The sequence below is a fragment of the Ambystoma mexicanum genome, chromosome 5q, assembly GCF_040938575.1.
Source record: "Ambystoma mexicanum isolate Mex_15411 chromosome 5q, UKY_AmexF1_1, whole genome shotgun sequence".
Taxonomy (NCBI): domain Eukaryota; kingdom Metazoa; phylum Chordata; class Amphibia; order Caudata; family Ambystomatidae; genus Ambystoma; species Ambystoma mexicanum.
Genome location: NC_090933.1, coordinates 713094541 through 713120478, shown reverse-complemented (window position 1 = coordinate 713120478; position 25938 = coordinate 713094541). Strand labels below are relative to the sequence as shown.

The window sequence follows — 25938 nt, the reverse complement described above, 5'->3', positions numbered from 1 at the left end:
AAAACATTAGCAACTCTTATTAGAAGGGAATTTGGCCATGCCCAGATTGCCTCCATTAAGGATAAACAAGGCATTCCACAGTGGGCGGACCAACAGATTTTAGACATCTTCACTGACTTTTACATGTCCATATATTCCCAACCCGCTGAACACACTGAACAACATATGCAAGAGTTGCTTGACCAAATACCCACCACATGCATCTCCCCCTCCACCAGGGACCAACTGGACTCCCCGATCACCTTGGATGAGATAGTCAGAGCTACCTCAGACCTCCCCAAGGGTAAAGCGCCGGGCCCTGATGGTCTCACTGCAGAATTCTATCAAGAACACATTGCTATACTGGCTCCTATGTTGCTGGCGGTCTGGGATGAGTTGCTCCGAGTGTCCGTTCTCCCTCCCTCCCTGCGTGCGGCCCTCATAACGGTACTGCTTAAGCCCGGCAAGCATGACGACGAATGTGGGTCATACAGACCGCTCTCTCTAATGAACCTCGATACGAAGATTTTTGCCATAGTCATAGCGAACCATTTCCTCCCGATCAGGACATACCTGGTCCATGAAGACCAAGCTGGTTTTGTACCAGGGAGGTCCACTTCCCATAACATCAGGCATCTATTAAATGTAATGTCCCGTATTGACCAGGGTGTGCATGCTATAGCCGTCACACTCGACGCCCAGAAGGCGTTTCATATGGTCTTGTGGAGGTACATGTGGCTGGTGCTTGAGACAATGGGCATTGGCCCGAATATGATTGGCTATATTAAATTATTATACACCTCCCCTGTGGCAAGGGTGCGGGCTAATTCCTTAACATCCAATCTGTTCACCCTCTTCAGGGGCACCCGACAGGGTTGCCCCTTCTCCCCGATCCTCTTTGCTCTAGCCAATGGCGGATCACATCCGAGCACGCCATGCCCACAGGGAAATAAGGCTAAAAGACACTCCCGAAATCATATCCCTGTATGCAGATGATGTATTACTATACATCAGGGATCCCACCACTCATCTCAACCCCATACTACAAGGCATCACGCGAGTAGGCACCCACTCAGGGTTCACAATTAATTATTCGAAATCTGAGGTGTTTCCGCTCACCAACTCCACCCAACAACCAGCCACCGAATATCCTCTCCGTTGGTCCCCCGACAGAATTAGATATTTGGGAGTCCAGATATCTTTAACTAAGCCCACCCTGCTCGCAGATAATTACCTGTCCACAGCACAACTAGTTGAGACGAAAATCCTGCGGTGGCGATCTCTACCACTGTCAATGGCTGGGAGACTCTCCCTCATCGAAATGGTCCTACTTCCCAAGTTGCTCTACACCTTCAGCAACATACCTATATGGCCCGGGGGGAAATATTTCACTAAACTACATATACTATGTGCACAGTTCCTGTGGCACTCCGGGGCGATGTGCAAGAAATGGGCCGACATGTCGCTCCCATAAAAACAAGGGGGGTTCACTGCTCCCAATCTAACACTTTATTGGATAGCGGCTCAAGCCCAACACACCTCTCACTGGTACCCTGGCTCCCCAACCCGCCCGCATGTTAAACAGGAAAGCTTGGCAGCAGCAGGAATCAACATAATGTCCCTCATACTACACCAGCACTATGTACCTGACTCTCCCGTTGACCCGATTGGTGCCACCCTGCGTGCCTGGGCTCGTCTGCTGCACTCAACAGCAGAATCCCCCCCATACTACAAATGGCTACCAGTGTGGGCCTTCCCCGGTCTGGAACCAACACACGACATTGCTCTAGCTCGACATTGGGGGGCTCTAGGCTACCATGCGTTGACTGACTTTTACCCCGATGGCAGGTTCATTGACCCCCAGACATGGAAGCCGGGACATAATGGGTCAGCATTGGAGACCCTCCAATATTATAGGCTGCATTCCGAGCTACATGGCCCTCCTTCCCCAATGAACCCCCTGACACCCTGGCGATCACCTACATTGCCAACTCGGGCGGCGCCCGTGGCGTCGTCTCCGCTCTGTATAAGATATCACAGGAGTCCATCCCGATTCAGACTCCCGGGGCGCTTGAAGAGCGGGTGAAGGAACTAGGCCTGGAGATCTCCGACCAGTTATGGGAGAAAATGTGCCTACGTACTCAAAAGGTTTCCCTCAACTTCCGCTACCGTGCCATGCAGTATAAGCTACTGAACAGACTATATTATACCCAATGCAGGACCTCTAAGTTTGCCCACACCACCACACACTCATGCCCCCGCTGCAAGGTGGAGAAAGCAGATCATCTACATATGTTCTGGACTTGCAATAAACTGGGATAATTTTGGGAAAGAATCTTAGAAACTCTCGCTGAAGTAATTGACGCTACAATTGACCCTGGCCCCTTGGGGATCCTGTTTAGGGTGTGGCAGACAGATGACACCAGACGCATGGCTAAATTTCTCAACATAAGCTGCATGGTAGCTAAGAAATGCATACTTCAAAGTTGGAAAAGCCCCCCACCCCGGTATTTCAGAAATGGTTGCGTTTGCTCACAAGGTCTCGGAACTGAGAGGAAGAATACCTCACCATGCTCCCTGCTCATTCCCACCCCAAGAACATTTGGGCCGAATTCAATACTTACCTCAACAATCAAGAGGAAAGGACATCAGAAAGTGGCTCGTCCCCTACCCCTCCAGGAAATGTTTGCATGCCATGATCCATTGTACTCGGCTCTTCCCGCGTGCCATATTTTTCTATTGCTGTGGTTAATGCATTGCTTTTATTGCACTTGCTGTATACATAATGGGCTTTAACATGTGTGTCTGGCAATAAAAATAAAAGTTTTTTAAAAAAAAGACAAAGTATATCTTTTATTTCTAGTTGTGGCCAGGAGTGTGTCTCTTACGCCAGAAATAGAAAACTATTTCTAGCAATGGTGGGGTTAAACAGAGACCAGGCCCCATTGCTCTGCAGAATTCTTTTTTTTTTTTAAATAAAATGAATTCTTTTTTATTTAAGTCACAGTGGAGAGGGGATCATTCTGCCCTTCTAGTAGAGGAACATTCTGTTCGAACACATGTGAACAAATTACCAAATAATTATCTGAACCGTTTGATCTCAAACCACCTAAAATGTCTGTTGATTTAAGTTTAAAAAATGAGTATAGTGAGACTTTCATCCCACAGAAGGAGCAAGACAGTTACCAAATGGGAGAAATGTGCACTCTGGGTTTTCTCTCTAGAAATTAATTGAAATGCATATTGCACCCATCCTTGCAAGTTCCTGTTTTGCAAATATACATGACACCAGGCCCAACGCTACCTAAAGCAAAGGCTTGTTGTATCTCAAATCTTGCACGCTGTCGGCCGGTGCATGGATTTATACTGCCCCATGCAAAGTGTTATTCTGCTCTCAACGCTTTGAAAGAGTTAACATTTCCTTAGTTAGGGCCAACATTGACGTCTATGGAGCTGCTCCGCTGGTGGTGCCCTCTTCAACTGTTTGTAAATGCTGCATTGTATCACCAGACCTCCATACAAATGTTAGGCTGTGGATGGATGTCCTCCCTAGTGTTTCTACTTTGAGAACAGAGTTCGAGCTAGAGAGTGTGATTTAGAACGGTCTGTTCTCTTGTTCTCTGACATGCAGACGAAGAGAGACCAACATACGTATCCCTCATGTCAAATCTGGTCCATAGAATAAAACCTGTTTGTGAATGTAATCAGGCCCTCAATGTGTTTAAAATAATGAGCTGCTTCTATGTGAGACGCATTGGGCCTGATTTACAAAGTATTTCCTCATGAGAATGCACCATTGTAAAAAACTTTTGTAAATCAGGCCCATTTAATCTTATGCTCCACAAACCCAGAATAAACAACGCATTTCTTACAGATTTATCACCACCACAAAATAAACTCACAATTTCCACCTAACTTAGAAGATCTAACAAAAGATGTAACTCCGAGGAAAATACAGAGATCTTGCAGCCTCAACTGACATACATATTGCAATATGTATGCCTCCAGTAACCTCCATCTAATCTGGGAGATCTACATCTTTCAGGGACAAACACATGAACAAGTTCATACATTGGTCTTAATCCATAGCACCGATGACACATTCAGGGTATCGGGTTTGCTACCCCTTTCAAGGTTAGATCACTTTGCAGTAATATTTAGTTTACACTCTCACAGAGGACATGATCAAATAATCACTCTGCGACAAAAGAAAGCAGGCTGGCATTGGAAAGACTTTTCAGTAGCCCAATTATTAACAACATGTTTCTACCTTGGTCCCGTCCTAGCTAATATTGACACACAGTTTTTAACATTTAGAAATTGCCTGAATACATATGCTTACCAATAATATTGAAAGATATTAAAATAAACAAACCACAATTAATTGTCCCTCCTTAAACTTGAAAGAGCTAGAACTCAAAAAATACAAATGGAGACAATGGTAATGTCCAGAAGACAAAGACAAATTGATTCTCACTACATCTACTACTAGGGTATATAGGTAAAACACCCACAGTAATAAAAAAAAATAGATCACTATCAAGAACACATAGGCCAAGGCTCAAAAACACAAAAGGAGCTGTACATCATAATACAAGTGCTCGGTAATCCATGGGCACGAATAAATGGCATGCCTTCCTCTCAAGAGCTCTGCGATAAAATGTGTACCTTCTTTACCAACACAATTATCGTCGCTATCCAATATGAAATAAAGCCTAACATCGCAGCCAACCCACCACCTCCCAAGACAGTCCTTAGTATTCAGAGGAATAACCAAATACGTTTCAGCCACTTAATTTACAATGGTTCCTTGCTCTGGTGGAAAGCAGTAAAGCCTTGTAATCCCAGGGATATTGTTGTACTCCTAAGAATTTAAAAAAGAAAATTAGATCCCAAGGAGCCAGTTACAAAACAATTTGTAGCCAATATTAATCATTCCCTTGCCTCTGCTGTTGTCCAAGAGGCAACCTTGTAGCAGCTATAAATGACTTGACAAACTACAGCCTGTTATCTGATCTTCTTTATTTTGCAGAATTGTAGAAAAACCTATCACTTAAAAATGTCAATATTTCAAAGCGTAAAACAGACATCTCACATTGGCATAGGAAGGTTTTTAGTCTTTCCAAAGCCCAATAGTTAGTGCCACTCTCCACAGCAACCTAAGACTTCGAAGGGTGCCAATGAGAAAAAGGGGTGCTGCTATTATTAGGGCTCTCAGCAGCCTTTGATTCCACAGATTATAGGATCCTCCTGAACGAACAATCAGAAATTGGAGTTGGAGATGAGATGAAACCTTCCTTTGGGTAAAATGTTTCTCAGCAAACCACCAACATAAGGTGATGTAAACACCTTTTGAATCTAAGATTGAAACAGCAGGGGTCTCACAGCTTCATCTTTAGCCTCACTATTATTTAATGTACAACCTAATGTCCTTTGACTGTTGTAATTCACAATCTGGTATTTGACGTATATTATTACATTGAGGACACTCAATCGCCAGACTATGGATAACGTTGGTGATAAGGAACACACATTGAATGGGACAGAACTCACCTAAACTGAACCTTGCAAAAACAGAAATCCTGCTGGAATGGGCTGTTCATGAAATCTGGTATACAAATCTTTGGCCAAGTCAGCTTGGGGAGTGTTTAACCCAAGCAGCTATGGTCAAAAACCTATGTATCATTATTGATATTACATTTTCCCTAATACCACACAACGCAAATATTTTTAAAAAATGCGTCTCCATCCGACTGAAGATGACAAGATGTATCTTTCCTTATCTGAACTTTACTTGAAGGGTAAAGGTAGCAATGTCTTGCATAACTGTTCACATTGACGAGGAAAATAGCGTTGATCTAGGAATACTTAAGTACCTGCTATCAAATCTACAGAGAGCACAAAACACAGCTGAATGCTCGCTGATGCAATTAAGAAGGTTTGGGTACATAGCACCAGCTCTTTGCCCTTTACACTGGCTGCCAGTTAAATCAAAAATTAACTTCTAAGCAATGCATCAATCAAATTGTGACCTTTACCAGGAAGGCCCAAGTTTAGCAAAAACAAACTTGATCGTCTAATAATGCCAAATTGCTGGTTATCCGAGGGTTAAAAGAGCCAGAAAGAGGGTAATTCACCGATTTATGAAGTGGATAAACTAGGGAATGGCAGACCGGAAAAACAACGCAACTAAGCGTAGAGAAGACCACTTTGCTTTGAGAAAGAAGTTGAGAATGTTTCTGCACGCATCTGATTAAGCTGAAAACAGATCAGTGTCATGGCAGGGACAATTCTTGAGCAATAGGAGGCCATCCACCAGTTGTGACAGAAAAGTTTATGGGGGTAATTCATGGATTATTTGCACCAAAAAACGGGATTTGTGCGCCATTCTGCCCACAAATCCCCATTTTTTCAACAGTAATGTGCCACTGATGTGCATGCTCCATTTTCAATATTGAACTAGGAGTAATGATGATACATTCATAGATATTTGTTTATAAAACTATTTTTATTAATTGAGATTTATAAAACAGCATTGCCAAAGCACCATACAAGAAATGAAATAAACGGTAAAAAAATCGTATATGATAAAAATAGCTACAAACTAAAGGCTAACTTAGCAATATGCATGTAGGGGAATTTCCATTTTTCAACAAATACAATTAATGTAAAAAATGTAGAAGAGTTTTTCACTTTGTATTTTACATACCACAAACAGTTCAAAACTACTCATACGTAGTCATACATGCATAATTACACCAGGACACTGTTGCATATAAAACACATAACAAAGAAGTACAGTACATTAATCCCATTTCACTGCACAACATCTAATTAAATATGTGCCTGTATATCAATACATTGATCAACAAATTGCACTCAGCCCTACATCTTTTGGTCCCACTTATACCAAATAATTGGACCTTCTTCATGTGGAATTCCAGGATCACTGTTTGACCCTCTTACCACTCACACTCAGTTACACACTCAGTTACACACTCTTTTTACACCAATCAGCATGACCACCAGTCTGATTCGTTCTAAATAAATATCAACATATCCACTGTATTGCACGTTGTCCAACTTGATTCTTCACTTCAATGTCACTTCAGTGTCAACTTGCTGCCCGTGCTACCATTGTTAAAGGACAAAGCATCTGCTTTGGATAACCTCCCATGTTCATGCTACCATTGATAAATTATGGACTGAACATCTGACATACTGCTAGTTTCATATTGCTGGTACAGTTATAAAACTAATTTCTTCACTAATACATTTTCTAGTAACTGCCCATATTCGAGTTACCACTCATAGTGAAAAGAAAACATCAAGTATCCAATGAGTGTAATGCTGGTGAAATTCCTCATGCTGTCCAATCTCACTGTTATAATTGTCCCCTTGGTGACTCTGGCACATGAACATGGCAATCGACCTAGAAGCGATACATGAGTTAATTTACCGTGTTTTGATTACCTATTTATTTATTTGCACCATCTCTCAAAAGTGGAGCGGGTATACTTTTGACCAGTCGGCCAGCCCATCCCAACTGGAAATCTTCGGGAGCACAGGAGAGCAGGGAATGCCTCCTCATCAAGGGTCCAGGCCAGTTATCATGCTGTGAATACGTGGGACAGTTAGATGGCTACATGCTTTAGGACCATCAAAGAATCCTGCATCCCCTTTTCTTACATTGCCCACCCCTTTACTTTCTGGGACATTGACAAATATCCTCAAGGCCCTACCCCTTTAACCCACTAATCCATGTCTGCTGTTTACTTCCGATCACAAATTCACATTCCTCTTTTCATCTCTCTTTACGTTTATGCAACTTTTTAAAATCCCCCCATCCCCCTTTTCATGACCTTTCAGCGTCTCCATAATCCACAACAAATCACTCTAACATTGATCCAAAATGCATGTTCAATGCACTGGCATCATTTTGTTGCATGAATGGTAATCGGAATATATGAGTTACATCAAAGAAACGATGACACCATACATTATCTCGTCCATGGTTTTATCTACAAATGTCCTGTCTCTTGGTGACTGCACTGTATCTATTCCTATGATCTACATACATTATGTACTTTTTCAATGCGTAGTGAACGGCATGGCATTTCCAAGTATTTAATGCACCAGAGGAAGGTAACAAGCCACAGAAAACATGGCAAGGAGCTTTAAATTTGGGTAATGGTCGACTGCTATCAAAATTCTTATGCTCTTTCAATTTTTCTAACTTCTTGACTCATGCCCCCATTTTTATTTTAAGTCTTAATTCCTATGCTAGTTCTCCTCTTCAGGCAATTTTTATATCTGCTATCCGTCTTCTGTGTCTGCTCTCTGCGCACTCCCATATTTCTCCTACTCTTGCTACTCTTTCTGGCTCTCTCAGTGCCATCTCCAGTTTCTCTTCCTATATTTTTCCTCAAATGTGTACTCCTCCTTAACTTTCTTCTCCTAGTCCGGTGTATTTTCCCATCTCCGTCTTCTTGCCTTTTTATTCTGGCTGTTCTACGCCCTCCCTGCGTTCAGTCCTGCTTTCTCTCATTTTCTTTCCTTGCTCCTGAACTCTGAGAACGTACTCCCTCTTCCTCTGTGATCAGCTCCTAGTATTGTTACTTTTCTCTTTTTGCAGAAATCTCATCTTTCGTCTACTCTCTTACATTAAATGTAGCCACATGATGACTGCTCTTTTGTAAACCCATAAACCTTTGTTTCCCCCTTATTAAACCTATTGTACAATGCTTTGCTGAAAGCACTATATAAATCCAAATAAGTATATAAATATGTAAATGATTTAGACAGTATGCTTATTATTTAAATTATAAACCCAAAGAACATGTCAAATGGGGGCTGGACATGACTCTCACATTTATATTTCTCCACAACCCTCTAATGTTATGTTATTGTGCATTTGTATAGCGCCTCCTGCCATACTTCATGGCCCCAAAGCACTGTGCATGTCCAAGAGGTAGGCAGACATGTAGAGAAATAATAGCGGAATAGATAAGATAATGCCAGACTAACCATTGTCTGTGGTGTCATTGTCATGGTGGTTTTCTTCTATCAATCTCAGTACTATAAAAGCCTGATTTGCAATAGCCCCATTAAACATAGAAAGGCAGGCATACATTACAATTGGGTATGATTCTGAAAAGTACACGTGCTACTACTATACATGGTGTAGGTAGACAGCCATTATAATAACCTCTTTGGCCAATATGTTATGCTATGTTAGGTCATTATAATATCTTCCCATGTTTAATCATTTATTGAGGCATGCAATAATAGGTTTATCATACACAAGATAGAGCAATGTACTAATAAAACGTTGTTTCAATTATATATGATTAATAGGAACTCTGAGTAGAAATGGGTAAAAAGAAAAGGGGTTGTGCCATTAGTTGTTTTGTGGGTGATCCATGCAGGAAGACAAGATAGCTAAGAATATCCATAAACATGCTATGTTTCAAGCCATTTTTCAAACAGCAGGACATTTGTCTTAACTCACAGCAATTTTGAAATGATTTTGCGTAGCAGCAAGGGAGTAAGCTTGATTCATATTTCTTGTGCTTTTGTGTTTTTAAGTAGATTTGTTGTATTGGACTTGGTGATAAGAACGTTGGGTTTGCTAAAAGTTGTTTTATTTGAGAGGATGTTCTTCCACATTAGTCATAAGATGCAGCTGACAAGAACCTGGAGTGAATGAGGGAAGGTTCTTATACAACATGCACATGTTGCGATAATAACAATTCTGTTTCACTTACCGACTGTAGCAAATACAAAGAAGAAAAATGCAAAATCAAAAGAGGAGCAAGATGATTTGGTAGGACACCTAAATCTCTGGCTGCAGAAAAATACAACTCACATCACTTTTTAGAGATGTGATATTAATGAATAGTTGAATGAAAAGATCTTCAGTAGCTCCAAGATCATCATAGGGTTTTCTCTGCAGTGTGGTTAGCAGGTGGAAGGGGCAATTCTAGATACATGTGGACATGGTATCAAAGTTCCTTTCTCTAACAAAGTAACCTTCTCAAATCTTACCACAACCTCAAGGCCAACATTTGCCAATCTTTTTTAAATGTAAATTGGTTAAACTGGTAACTTTATACATCAATACACGCTTTTAGCCATAATTCCAATATTACACAATAATTATAAAAATATAGGATACGATGATAAAAACCGAAATTCATAACAGAAAAATGCATCTCTCATTCACAAATTACAACATATTACTTGTTTTACATATGTCTTTCCTTAATGACACTTAGAATCATTTTTTTTTATATTCTTGCTAACCAACCAGTGCATTGACTCAGTCTCTGTCATTAAACACACCGAATGAGCTAAGAGATATATAGCTTCTGCAGGAACCTCATAACTGCAATTAGTTAGTCTCGCTGCCAGTAGTCAATCCCTATCAGAATTCTTCTGTGGTAATCCAATTTTCAGATGATACAAATCTACGAAAATAATTTAAATGCAGCTCATAGAGGACCTTACACTCAGTAATTAAACACCTCAAAGTCAGAACACTAATACCATCAGCACACATCGAACAGAACCCTGAAACCAACTTTGTCTTGTCTCTGATATTTTTTAGTTCATCTGTTTGAATTAGGTTCAGCCGAAATCGTAAGAAATAACCCCTGAATTCGGAATGTTGGAATATCTGCATACATTGTGGCAATACTCCTAGGAGCTTGTCAACAAGTGACACACTCCCATGGGCCATCAACCTGCGTATTGCATCTATTGTCTCAATACAGTCCCTTCGAAATAATTCAATTTTAAATTGACATGGATTCTAACGTAATTCATTCATATTACTATCAGCCCACAGTAAGATGTTATTTATTTGTTTTTGAAAGTTGTCAATAGGTCCAGTGTTAATTACTTGCAATTCCCTTTAAAAAAAAAACATAGAGGCTGTCTTCATTTGGTGCCAAAATATTTCGATAAAAGGTTCAGAGATTTCCAATTTATAAACCTCTCAGTGAAGATAAACCAAGTACGTATCTTGGTGCTCCGATAAGCACTGAACTAGGTCAAATCAACGCATTCTTCCAAATCAAAGCTTGTGTCTTATTCCATTTTATACTATCAGAAAGATGAAATACTTATTGTCTGTAGATTGTTGAGGGGAGCACCTTAGTTTTGTAAAAATCATTTTGCGGCTGTGTCGTAAAATGACAATACTTTATGTTAATCTTTCTCATTTGTATTTCAAAACCTAAGGATGTTATAGAGAGCAGTTTATATACGGTTTTGAAATACTGCTGCATACAACAGGGTCGAAACTAGTCTCGCTCCGACTAGTGAAGCGTTTTTGGCTCTGTGTCACTGGGGGAGGTGCTGGATATTTGTCACATAGGCCCTCATTACGATACCGGCACTAAACCATGGCGCTATTAGCACCATGGTTGGTGCCGGTATCGTAACATGTCCTCCATGGTGAAATGGGGAATATACCGCCCCAGTCAAAGGTTGTGGCGGGGCGGTATTTCCCCATAGCCCTTCCCCATTCCCATTTTTGCCCCATAAGGCATAATGGGAATGGCGAAGGCGCTAAGTACGGTACCGCAAATTGCGGTACCATACTTACCGTGGAGGTCCCTTTGCGTGTCCCTACTTTAACGGCTGGTCTAGACCAGCCATTAAGGTCGGGTCCCGCAAAGGGACCTTGTAATTAGGCGCTAATGGGTTAACGGCGCCGCAGCCTTTTACGGCGCCGTAAACCCATTAGCGCTAGGGTCGTAATGAGGCCCATAGTGTTGTTATATTATAGTATGGTGGCCTATTACATACGCCAAACATGTTTAATGGAGTGCACAGCAAAAGGTAAAAATGAATTTTGAATTCAAGATAAATAAAGATTTTTTTTTTTAATACTTCTACAGATTGTAGGTGACCTAAAGGTACTAGTGGTGCACGCAGTGCCCTTTAATGAGGGGATTTCTCAATTTTGCATAGATTGCATTACCCGGATATTATCCCAAAGTGACCCAGGTCCCTCTTTTTGGTTTCAAAGGGTTTATTTGGGTTAATTCTAAATTAATTTACAGGAGCATAATTCTCTTTTGCATTTAGAAAGTATTGTAGGCCTCTCTAGGTATTGTCTAACAAAATGATGTTGTCCGCATATGGCAACCATTGCAATTGTATTCTCCCAATGCATGGCGTGGCAAGCCCTTTCGCTAACAATATCATTTGCCAATCACAAAGAAGGATAAAGTGTCCCGTGATGGCACACATATCTTCTCCTCATTCTAAGGAGGAGAGTAAGCAAGGAGAGCCAGCCTTACCCCAACTCCCTACCCCCGGGAAATATGGATGGGTTCTTTCACCCTTCCAGAAAAAAACAAAATCGAAAAACAAAAAGCCAAATGTTTCCTTTTGTAACTCAAACCTCCAATTAAATGTGATAAAAAGTCATAGGATTTGCATGCCATGCTTCAAAAGCCACGTCTACAGTTGCAAGCCTCCGCAGCCATCGATTGTGTATGCACCATTCAGAAAATAGTGGATGGGTGCACAATAGACCCATGTTTGGGCCACATCATTGAAGCGTGTACCCATACAGTGGCATTTCCTTCACCAAGAGAATTAGGAGCACAATCAATAACTGTATGCCAGTAGTAGCTTCACCAGTTTAAATGATTGTGGGAGGTTGCATATTGCATGTTATTAGTCCTGTACCTATTAATAACGTATGGTGATAATTGGTATGAAATAAAACACATTCTGAATTATTATTACACTCATATTGTTGCCATCATGTGTAAGGTTACTTCGAAAGTATTGCTTACATAGTCCACGGTGCTGCTAAAAATACCACCAAACCAATATACCCAACTGCCATTGGTGTTGCTCAAATCACGATTGTACACTCTAAGAAGCTACTAGGGTTCAGCAGATTATTTTGTCAACCTATAATTTTTCAAATGACACCATAAAAGGCACATTGTCCTGCTGTGACATTTCCTGCAGAAAGTGACCACGCTACTGTCCCACTCCCTCAGGAAAATGGCCACGCCATTTTCACTGTTTCCATGTACTTTCTCTGTGACAGTTTTACATTGCTTCCATACAGAAAATTGTTCTGCCAATTTCAAAGGGTCATCACAAAATGTGTTGCAATATGTGTGCATTCATCGGAGCTATAGCCTTATGATGCACTGCTGCTTAGCTAGAAGTAGATGAGACAAAGCTGGCTAATGGCGGAGCTTGCTCACACTGTTAACTAAGTGGCAACATCTCTCTGTCAATATATAGGCTCTGACTTAGACCAAGGAGTTTTTTTGTCTCACTGGCATGCAAATGCTGTTTCTGGCAGTAAATAGTCCAAATGAGCTAATGTCCATAATTCATTTTGAAAGACCATAGGACAAGTTGGCTGTGTCAACCAACTACAATAATCCTGAGTATAGGTATCAAATTAGTACTTAACTACATTACTTAGACAAACAGATGCCCCAAAAGGACAATATCTACATCTAGAATGGACTGCAAGAAAACATTAGTTGGCATGAGGGTTTCCCTCCGTTGACTCCTAATTTCTTGGTGTTAACCAGCTCTTGAGCTTCAGAAAACTCTGGGAGTGTCTTGCATGGATTAGTCACAACCTGGGTTGGAGCAGAATTCTCTCCCTCGTGGCTGTGGGGTTGATGGGGTCCCAAATATGTCCATCCACTGCTACCTGTTGGCCCTCGGGTAAGGATGTTAAGAAACACAACCCTCCTGTGAGTCTGTCTTACAAGTGACTTTGGGATATCATTTGTTGCAGAGTAATCTCAGAATTCCAGAGTGGTTTAGTGTGTCCACTAACAAGTGCCAATTTGTAGCAGAGTGGGACCCCGAGATTAATGAAATTAGTGTAATTGAACCCATTAACAAACTCTCTGAAATTCTTACTCATTGGGGTTTTAGGGATGGATGTTGGAAAATAGGTTCAGACACATCTTCATGCTGGTCTTTGGACTCTATGAACTTTTTTTAACATTATGTTGGAGTCAAGCGATTATCACAATTAGATATGTATATTTACACGACCAGCCCCTTCCATGCTGGAATGTCTCGCTGAGCGGGGTGAACATGTCATTCAATTATTAAGTGTAGCTATAGTCTAACCCATCAAATGGTCCTAGGTTTCAGGTACAGCCATATCTCTATTATTCCAGCTCTCAGAGTCCCGACGCTTAGGGTGTCAGTTTGGGCATTTAGTGGGAGGATCATTCACAGCAAACCTCAACCAAAACAAACGGCAAATGAAGATCAGGTTATTTGAGGTTTCAGAGGCATTTTCATTCATGTAGCACAAGCACGCTACCAACACGGAGGAAGTGAACATGAAACCCCACCTGCACGCTGGATTACGTTACTTAGAGCCTTAAATAAGAAGCATAGGGAATTATTTGGAAACATGTTTTAACATGGGAAAATGCCAGTAAAAACATGATTGTAAACCAGTGCTTTAATTTACAAAATATGTTTTAAGTTAATGACATTTTCAGCTGTCAAACAACTATTTAGCAACAATGTGTTCTAAGTATCCAAATAGCACCAAATGTTTTTAGGCCTCCCACTGAAACTCGTGATGGCATTAAAATCCCCAGCATACAAAGAAATACAATAAAGTGATTATAGCTGATTACGGTTAAACTAATCAGTATACGTTGATTATCAGTAAATTAAAAAGTAAATTAAAAAGGCAGATCAAGAGGAATGCTTAACATTACTTCAGTCTTAAACAGATGCAAACCCTACAATCTACCTGCTAACACAATGGCGCTTACCCTTGCTAAACGGATAGAAGTAAAGGAAATGCAAGAAGAGTATAAAGTGAAAAACCTGAGGGAAAGCAATAGCAAATATACCCACTACAAAATCATGTTGTTTTTTTAATTGTGGCTTTTCAAAAAGAACACTACTCATGGCGTTGACAGCAGAAGAGCCCTGCTCATTCTTCATCATAACTATTAGTGCCATGGAAAAAATTGCATTGCAAGGCAGGTAGTTCAGTGCTATAGTGTAATTCTATAAAGTTCTGTAGAGGGATGGACCCTGTTTTGTGCCATTCATGGAATGAAGCTTCCATGTGTTTCGTCAGTCCAGGCCTTTCTCAAGACCAGACTTTATATTTGAACTGTCAAAGCAATTATTTATAAATCAAATTATGTGTAATAGCAACCATTATTCGTACGTAGCACACATTATGGATTGAATATTTTTCAGAGAACTTTTGAGATGCCTGGCATAACATATGAGTACTGTGAGAAACCTGAAGGTGTCTCACTTATTAGTCCCTGGGGATCTGTCATCCAGGTGGCCAGGACAGGGCCATCACTATTGGATCCAGTTCCTGGGGGTGAACTAATGAGAGAGGATCTTCTGGATGGGGTCCTTGGGGAGTGGAATTGGGACACTGACGAGTGAGATGTGGTATCCACCTTCTGGTTATACCTTTTACATATCCTACCACGTAGGATACTATAAAACTCTACCCCCCCTTTCTGACACAAATACCTTCACAGACTGACACCACCAGGGTCACGTACCTGACATGTCTGAAACTGGCTGAAACTGCACTGGCAACCTGGCCACCCTTTCTGATCTTGGGGCCAGACGCTGTCTTTTGCACACCTGCCCTGCCTTCCTGGCAACCCCCCCCAACATGGGGACTGTTTTCTGCATCCCTACAGTCCCCCCACCAGTCCTTATGTCTGCTCTTACCTTGCACTTGCCACCATCTGGCTGCTTTTATTTATCATATTTATTCTTCTATCCTATGTACTGCACTTTCCCCTCTCCCTTCCCCCAGGCCCTTTTCCCTTCTCCGCACCCATGCACTTGCGCGATCTGAATGACACCTGGCCTAGTTGGATCGTTGTCTGTCTTCCCACTGTTCCCTTCCCTTGGATCGTCACGCCTTGAAACACTTGTGTATAGGCGCATTATACATGCCATATCATATCATATCATCATATCATATCATATTCTATCATATCATATCATATCATATCATATCATATCATATCATGTCCCAATGCCAGGGTCAGGCAATTAACCAGAATCACACACACCTGACAGCTCTTTCCTATCCCCACAGTGATAAAAGGGGGAGCACAAGAGCACAATATGAGCAAGGCAGACAGCACAACGAGAAAGCTAACTCAGCACAGCAGTTAAAGAGGAGGAGAAAGACGGCACGAATTGAGAGGTTACCAAAGAGAGAAGTGACCTTGCCCTTTTTGACAAAGGCCCTTGAAACCTCCAGAGAAGGAATTGTAAGACCGCGAACAATAACCAGCTGTGTTGCAGCAGATGTCAACGGTGCATCAGTGCCTCCTCCGCAGAGAGCTGAGCCGCTGGGGAGAGATCCGTGGACCAGGGGCACAGGCCTGGATTCCACAGACAAGAAAGCCAAGCTGTTCATCACAACTAGTGAGTCGATTGGAGAGCTGACAAGAAACTAAACTGTGTTGGACGAAAGTAACAAGCAGCTGATTAAAGAAAGTACAAAGAACTATTGATATGAAAGGGGAAAGCCAGCGTAGCAGATTCAAGCACCACGTGGGTGCTCACTTGGGAAACTCTGGGGGAATACCCTGTTATTGAACTGTAATGCCGTAATGATAAGGTTGTGGAAGAAAGGTAAAAAGTAGGTCAAAGTGGTCATACAGCAGTCTAGTAAAATCCTTTGTACATTCGAAAGCCTTTGACCGACAGATGATTGTGAAAACTAAGGGAAGCAAATCCCACATCATAAAGTTGGCAAGAGTGAACCCGACTGAGGGTTGTCAACAGTTAACTGTTTAAAATGACATTAAGATTTGTGAATGTTACAAATGAAGATTGTGTTGAAAGCCAAAGTGAAGCTGGCTGAGGGAGGTTAATAATCAAGAGGGATCTGATTCTGAACGAGGTGGAACCCAGGGGTGAAGAACTATCACCCTGTACAGAGAAGATGTTTTTGTTGAACTTTTGGTTAGACATTTTGAATCTAAAAACCCTTACAAGCAGGAGAACATAACTGTCAGGGGTTGTAATATCATTAAAGAACTTTCCGAGGATCTCTGCCCGGAAGAGGGGAATCCAGAGGTGAGAGACATCACCGAAGTACATGTGAAAAGGAACTCTTTGTTATTTTACTGAAGACATCAGTTCCTTGGAGGCAAGAGACTTTTTTGTGTAAGAAAAGAGACTTAACCACCGAAGACCCTGACAAGCTGAGAACAGAACTGTCAGATCGTGCTCAGAAAGCTTGAGCATGTGCTGTGCTCCAGAGTCCTACCTTGTCCCATGCTTAAAACGTGGGGAAGGGAGACCTGACTGCTGCATCCTGACTTATTATTTGAGAACACTTCTTTCCTTCCTGTGAACCCTATCCCACAGTCTTTGTTTTTTATTTAGCGTAAGGTTTGGCAATAGGGTTTTCTTAGTATAGGCTCTTTTATTTGACACAACGTCACTAGCACTGATTAATATTATTTGATGGTCGTAGTTTGCTGCATACTTCGATTTAGGCTTAGATCAGGTGTTTTGCCATTCCGCATATAAAGTTTAATAAACACCCTTGAACTGTGATCTTATATGTCTGTCTTTACTGTTGCCACCACGAGTTCCTTACAGTTCTCAATCTAGTTTACAGCTTACCTTTAAGGAGTGGGTATACCTTATAATATTCTAGTATTGTGACAGACACATCCTGCATCAGAATTTGATTAATCAGTGTTGCAGATAGTACGCCGATATACCCAATATTCAGGGCAATCACAGAGGGGGCCTGTGTAAATGTTATCTGATATCTTAGATACACTTTTTAAAAATTGATTTGCACCTGGGGGAAGACACCATCCAATCAGCAGATGAACGTGGTTTAAATGTCATGGTATAAGTCCAGATTCCATCCTGAGAATGGCACCTTTCTCCCAAGATCCATGTGAAACTGCCATGCGCAAGTGCCCCACTGCCCTCCCAAGCACATACCCCAATTACCCATCCTTCCGCACTACCCGAAAATCCCCAAACTCTGACTTGCCTGCTCTGCTAGCTTCAGCTCCTGGATCTTCACTGAGCACCGCCAACTGCTCTGCCTACAGTGTCATCAAAATGGAAGACGGGCTCTAGTTGGAGCCTATCTTCCATTTGCATGACAACCTCCCTCTCTGCAACCACACACATGTTATTTGTAACACACTTTTAATACCTTTAGCTCCTTGGCACCTAGACCCAGGGCGCTAATAGCAATAAAACAAACTCTAGTGTCCTGGATTATTCTGTAATGCTACTTGGGCCTCAGCATTAAGGCCCTGGCTTTGTTGAAACCTAACACGTGTGCCCTGAGTCATTACAGGGCAATCCAGTCGTCTGCCCTAGCATTATTGCTTAATTTGAACATATGTTGATCTCTTTGGATAAATAGAAAATGTGGAAACCAGGGTCTAACCACCAGTAGAAGTCTCAATTGCATGCTTCTTTCTTGTTCTTCTTGCTGTTGCTAGCTCTATGGCAAATCAGCAAGCCCGGAATGGAGACACAAACTGCCTGTAAAGGCTGCATTCCAAGTTTCCCTTTGTGTTTGGTGCACACTGGGTATGGAGACATGGGCTAGCTCAGCCAAAAGAAGCCCAATGTGAAACTCAGTTTTCCCCTTACACAGGCTCTAGTAGCATAAGAGCCCTTACCATTGATCTCAATTGTGTGCCAAGTGATCTTCACCCATGTTAGATGTCCTTGCCTTCGGCTCAGGAAGATTACATTGGACAGTGGTCACCTATCCCCTCCATCAACATAATCTTCTGCTGCATGTTCCAATGCTTAATTTTGCAGAGCTGATTTTAAAAAAAAATGAAAAATGGAGAGAAATCTGATTTGATAAAACAATCTCAGATAAGTAATTTAAGAAAATGACTGTGGGAAAAGGAGAATCAATGAAAAACCAGTGTCCAGTGGTACAGTGAATGTAACGCCAACGGTCTTAAAAGAAGAGTTTACCGCATCCATCAGAAGTTAAAATAGTAAAACGGATAACATTAGAATACATTAGAAATACTAGATTGTCACTACTGTATTCAATAATGGGACTAGTTTTGCATAAACATGTTCAGAAAGGGGGTGGTCGAAGAGGAAATAATCACTCGTGGTATTAAAAAAGGCAAAGAAAAAGGAAACAACCTAATAAAGATAAAAACAGAGCAGAAAAGAAACAAAGAAAATGCAAAGAATAAACATAAAGGGTTGGGTGAATTGCATATCTCCAGGTGTTATTAAAAACACTGAAAAGAGCAGAGGAGGGATTTGCAAGATTTTCCACCTCGAATGAGAGTCCAACACATGAAATAAGATTTTTAAAGTCAGAGAGGCGACAAATAAATGTGGCTGAATTTCTGCAGAAACCATAGAGTGGGCTTCTTAAATGAATCGGTAGAAACAAGAACACTGTAAAACTGAAAGCTTATGCAAAAGTAGAGTTTCTTCTCAAGCGATTTACAATGGCACAATCTCATTTATTTATTTAGTTATCATTTATATAGCACACATAACCCAGGGGCATCTAGGCGGTTGAGCAACAATTTGTAAATCAGGCACTTGTCTATGAATTCACATAGAACCATTTAAAAAGTAAGAACTTGCATGCATTTAATAAATTACTCGAGGTGTTAATCTTTTATTTAGCAGGCAAGATCATATAGAATCTAAATCAAAATCTACTAAGAAATTGAGGTTTTAGAATAGTTGTCTTTACCTCTGTAAAATTGTCAACCATACCAACCTGAGGGCTACTTATCAGACTTCTTAAAATATGATGCGTTTTTCATATTGATGTAAAATCATGTTTTGAAGCTGTAAACAGCATTTTAATTCAGACACCACATCAAGAATCAGTGTGAAAAATGTATAAAAATGCCAACTACATAGCAAAGACTCTTAAAAAATAACTCCAATTAAGCTATTCAAAGTTTGTAATAACATTTGAAAGTAAGGAAGAAGGAACAAAGATGACTACCTAATAATGGACACATATAACAAAGCCAGCAGAAGGATTACATTAAAGGGTTAGGCCTTTAAAGTGACCTTTCGATATTCGGATTGCACAAGTGGATTCAAGTGTTTTATTCGGACATCCACAGCCTCTTCAGGCTCATTTATCCTTATGAAATTATTATATTACTCAGCAATAATTCCCATAGTGGTATCATTGAGGAAACCTGTTCGTGTTCAGTACAAGGCATTTCACAGCAGTGTGGGCAGCAGGGGTGCCACCCAATTTATGATTTAGAAGCAGCTTGTGTGCAGAATGTGGCACTCAAGAAATCGCCAATAAGTACATTATTGTGGGTTGGGCCTCGGGGTATCTAGAACACAATTCTCTTTTTGTGTGTGAAAATGTTTGAAACGGCTTACTCCTGTATGTACAGAACAGGGCAGTTGTTTTAGCAGTACGTTATGAGCCCTGGCAGTGGTGTATGCGCAGTGCTCCGCTGGGGATTAAACACAAACCCGGGTCACATCAGTAACTGAGGGAAGCACGTTTTATGAGGAAAGCAGGAGTCCCTGCTCATCATGAAACGAAGGATGATGCCGGGGCACAAAACCGGCGAAAGGGCCAATAAATCACTGGGGGATTTATGGATGTGCTGTTTATTGTGCTTTGGAAAATCGAGCATAGCAAATTCACTGCTAAATCAATGAATGACGAGTTAGACCAAGACCCATAATTTATTGTGTCTTTTCCAGATTGAAATATATGTTCTTAGAACGATTTGAGGAACGCACATTTCCAAGAAGCAGATTAAACAAACAAAATTTGAATTAACGTTGAAATAAAATTTAAACCAAAGGTAGTGTACATTTCTCTACATTAACATATATCTAATATTTCTAGTGAAAACAGAGCCAATGAGCAGCAGTGAGATTGACAGATCAACAGAGGAAACGTTAGACAATTTCTCAGGAGCAGGTAAGAAGCCTTAGTTATTTTGCTACATGATTCTTATCTGTGGCTGTTTCATATTGCACATGCGCACCAAACGCTAGACATAAACACGGAAATACTCACAGCGCACGATTCACAAAGGCTTCTACAATATGCACATTCCCCGGCACGCATATGTGGGGCAGGTGGCGATTCACAAAGTATCCCATCTGAACAGTGAGCTGTCTGAGCGGGGTGAAAATTGAGTCTCAAATAGGATTCTGATTAAAACTAGTGACATTGCTAGGAGGAAAGCCCTGGCAGGTAACTTGCACATGGGTAGCTGAAACCTTCCGAAAAGATACATTAAACACATTTAGTGGAGGAAATAAAAACATTTTATGTACTCTTTTCATTTATAGAAGAGGCCCTCCCTGTTAATTTGTTGATGTCCCACATTACACCAGGTTGGATCCAAGATGGAAAACTCAGAGAAAAGGAGAAAGTGGTTTGCTCTTTTTCTGTGATGTGTTTGCTGTATGTGAGCTTGAAGGTGTGCCCCTCATTCTCATTCAACATCCATGGCCGCTTTCCAGACATTGTCATTTTGCATCTGCAAATAGGCAGAAATGGAGGCCCAGGGAGCCTCATATAGGTGGACACGCTCATTGAAAGCATGTGGGCATACATCTGCTTCATCCCTATCATTTCTAAACCACGCCTCGATTGTGCAAAGGCTAACCACTTTTTATGTTTAAATAATCAGCACAACTCTTTGCTTTATTCCATAGTGATGCTGCATAAACTATACAGCCTACTTGATTTCAAAGCTAATCTGAATGTTTCAGTGTTCCCGAATCCATGCATGGCACTATTCTAACAACATGAGCGACTCACCAACCAAACAATTAATTTCTAACAAGATTACTAGAAGCAGCTATTTGCTACTTTTCATTATACAGTACAAGCAACATATACCCTTGTGCATAAAATAAGCATCCCAAATGACCAACATTTCTTTAAAAAAACAGATTGAACGTCGGGCCTGTTTTACTCTATAGCCATACCTAACATATGATCATTCTCGGTCACATCGCTCTAAGCTTCGGTAGCACTAGAAAAGAAAGTTGCTTACATGAGAGGAAAACAGTTTTCCGCCGAGGTGAATCACAACTGTTACAATCCTTGCGACTCTGTTATTTAAGTGCGGTGGTATGTAGCCCAATGTGTATCAACATTTACCTGCAGCGCTGTTCGGCTGACTTTTGAATATTGAAATTCAGTGACCTGCAACTCTTCCTCCCTGATCAAGTTTTGAAATGGTACAACTAAATAAATACCTGCCTTGTTATGCCTACTGACGTTTTAGAGCAATATAGCTTGAGGTAGGCACAGAGAGGCAAGAGAAACCATTTGGACTTCATATACCACCCGGGTTTTCTTGTGTGCTCACTGTTCTCCCAGAAGATGGGGTATTTCATGGCTGAGAAGTCACTCATTGCAGGGAAACAATGCTCAACATACACTACTGGGTGATTTTACATCCAGAATGGTGGACTTCAATTTCAGCTTGAGATCTGTCCCACAAAGAGAATGTTGCTGAATGATTCCTTTTAACATGGGATAGCCCAGTCGTGTTAATATCATCCATTCTCCAAACTACCTTACCCCAGCAAGCTCCACATTTCCATGAATGCCCAACATCCCACCCATGAGACTCAAGCTTTAGGCATGCAGGCGGGTGGGGATATGCTTGACTGGCATCAGAGAAGTACTGCTTATTTCACTTTGAAAGGTCCAACCGACAGCTATGACCCTTCACGGCCCCTATGGGGCCTACAACACAGTCCATCGCAAGGTCCTCTTTACCCACGGGAAGAAATAGGGAGGCTCTCACGAAAGGTCTTGGAGTGGATCCTATTCTTTCTCCCAGACCATAACAAGCAGATTAGGTTTGGCTTCGCCTTTTCCTCACCTGAAGCACACCATGGAGGTTTGCCCAGGCTTGTCTCTATCACTGATTATCTTGAACATCTAGATTCTGGCTCAAGTAGTTTCACAAAATATACTGCAAGTCCAAAAGTGTGCCAGGGACACTCAGATTCATTCTCACTCAAGATTGGATCAGAGAACTCTGCAACCTTCCAGGGTTAGTGAAAGACATATGGGTCACATCACAAACTGCATGTTGTATTCCACATCAAGCACAGCCAAAACTAATGTCCAATGCGTCCTCTAAGGTGTGCGTTTGCCCAGCTTCTCTTTGGGTGGAGAAAGATTAAGGCACAATCCACTGCATTATTTGACATTTGTTTTCTCTTTTAATAAAGCTAACTTACATTAACTAGTCTGGATATTCTGTTCTAGTATATTTACATTAAAATACAATGCAAGCATGACCTTAAAAACCCAAAAAATGAACTACACCCTCAAGAGGTTAAAACAAGGAATATGAAAATCTGGCTTCTTGAACAGACAATCTAACTAAGATATGTCTAAACACATTAACCATTTAACTTCCTCCATGGCTCTTATATTTGACTATCACACTTATACCTTCTGACTAACTTCTGCTCCAGACCACATTTAGCTATTATCGGACATCAATCTGCCTACCTTAGCTCTGCAAATGGGTCTCAGACTTGTACCTACATCCACTTGTCTTATGTTTGTTGTAATATGGATGATGTTCCAGCACCAACATTTCTTGGATCAGTAACCTCATACCTAGATTCCCATTCTTTGTACGTAAGTCAAAAAGCACTTTGAAGCAGTGACACAGTATACAATTCAAATGTAAATTTACCCTGTAAGGATTTTGAGTAGGCAAATGCCATGCTCAGCCTCTATTACATAAGCATTGCTAACATTAGACTATACGTTGAGAGCAACAATGCAATAGAATTTACCTGGCCTGTAAGGAATTAGCTATATGGACTATTCCTGGCACTACTTAGGCAATAATCCCGAGCCGGGGGGCATCCCTGAGTCAGGTAATTCCCTGGGGCTCATAGTTACAGGCCCGAGACAGCCATTGAAAATAATTTTAAAAAGTAAACAAACAAAATGGCTGCCATGGAAAGGCAAGAAGGGACTATGTTTAGTCCCTTCTTCCCTTCCATGGCGGCGAGTTGCAGATTGGGAGCGAACCCGCTGGTACAGAAGTGTTTCCAGCGCATCCACTCCTGAAGAGGATCAAAAAGGCAGGTAAGTGGAGGGAAGGTGGGGGGTTAAATCTGTGGAGGGGGATGAGGGGGAGGAGGGAGGGAGGAGGAAGGAAGAGGCGCACTTACCTCATTCCCTGGCGGGTGAAGACGGCAGTCTGCAGTCCTGAAGAGGCTCGGAGTGCCAGGAATACCATGTGGTAATGCCCCCGTTCTGAACCTTCTCATTGGCTGGAGTCTGCCACCCCCACACTGGGTACTAATCATAGATAGTATTAGGGCAACAGATATGCTGACAGCCACAATGCTTTGCACACAATCTGCATCCTTTCCAGGCTTTCATAGTTCCATTGGGCATAGACCTTAACAAAGGAATTGGTAACTATCTGCTATACAATATTGTATCATTCTACCCAGCAATTATATGGAGGGTATGTTACAAACAATCTTGTATGCACTGTCAAATAATTGTCTGCATGCAGATTCATTAAATGTTCTTAAGCTGGCCATTATATCATGATGAGGCTTTACACGTTTTCAGCTTGCCAAGTATGCACATATCTCAGTGATTGTTTTACTGCTACCATGCCTCACTTTTCTACAGAGCCCTATCAAGTAATTTGGGAAGCTAGCACAGGAACCGGTGGGGCTTGTTGGGGAGGGTGGTGGAGGTGTTCAATGGCACAGGATAGCACTCATTGGCGGTGAAGAACAAATCAGAAACCTTGAAAATCCAAGTCAGATGTTTTGGCAGTACAGTAAAGAGAATGTAATGTGATTTGCTTCCATTAAAGGATAGCAACCTCTAGTAACAGTCAAGTTAACTGCACCATCTGTTTGTTTCTTTCTATGCTCAGATGTTGAGGGCTTTTCAATATAACAATGTGTTTTGTTTTTAGTGTCCCTAGCATCCCATTATATTTTGTGTGAGTGATAGCTGGGTATTACAGAAGAGGGGACCATAGTTACAGGAGAGGCCACTCCCTCTGTTGTACCTCTGCACATTGCTGCTATTAACTTTGCAAAACTATGTGATTTCCTTCAAAGCTGCTTTAATAAGAATACGTACTGAGGCTCTTGAATTTCGTCTGGGCTGCGGTGAAGAAGGGTGGGCAAAACTATAGACTGTATTATGTGCCCTGTCATTTCACTCCCCATGTAAGGGATACACGCAGGGCTCTGATTAGAGTGTACTCTCTACTTGGAATAAAATTATATTTCAGGGAGTAAAAAAAGTAAATAACTTTGCCAATAGGGACTAAAAGAGGCTCTTTCTCCTTAACATTTTTCTTGAGATCAGACTGTTGTGTTGTTAGAGTTCCTTCCTGTGCCACTGCTCTGCTGGTCACTGATTCATATATGTCAGTGGAACCTCATGGGTAGAGGAAGGCACCTATGTGTTTGTTGTTTCCCATTTTCTTATGAGCTTATTTTTACTCATATTTTGTTGAGCACATTTTCCTGTATTTGCATGATAGAAAAAGGGTGGTATGTATGCTCCTACCTGTAAGGCCAGTTTTGAATACATGTTTTCGCTGCTCTGTTAACAGGACAATTTTATGTTTATGGTAGGCAAAGCTATTCTGATAATCATACTCGGGTGTAGTTATTCCAATATAAATATCATCTTGACACACATTATGAGAGCAATGTCCTCTTGGTACCTGAATTACTTCATTAAAGTGGCCTGTTGAATTTTTATTGACAAGTATCATGTCTGAATATTTTGCTAGCCACATCAGTTAAGATAAGAAGGCCTTGTTTTTTACAATGCACAAATGATTTTTTCCAATGCATAAAACAATTTCTGCATTGTCTCTGAGTAGTGTCAACAGATAAATAACCACTGCTAAATCTATAGTTTTTTGTTTT

The 25938-nt window shown here is 41.2% G+C and overlaps 1 protein-coding gene across 13 annotated transcripts in view; it reads left to right on the top strand.

Annotated features, from left to right (window-relative positions):
• EYA1 (EYA transcriptional coactivator and phosphatase 1) overlaps positions 1-25938 on the top strand; it is a 395631-nt gene that overhangs the window by 35461 nt on the left and 334232 nt on the right. For 8 of the 13 annotated variants that reach the window (XM_069621196.1, XM_069621194.1, XM_069621191.1 and 5 more), the window contains exon 3: positions 20873-20947. The exons of the other annotated variants lie outside the window; for them this stretch is intronic. In XM_069621196.1, the coding sequence (XP_069477297.1) occupies positions 20873-20947 (75 nt within the window). The remainder of the gene's footprint in view (positions 1-20872; positions 20948-25938) is intronic. 13 annotated transcript variants of the gene reach the window in all.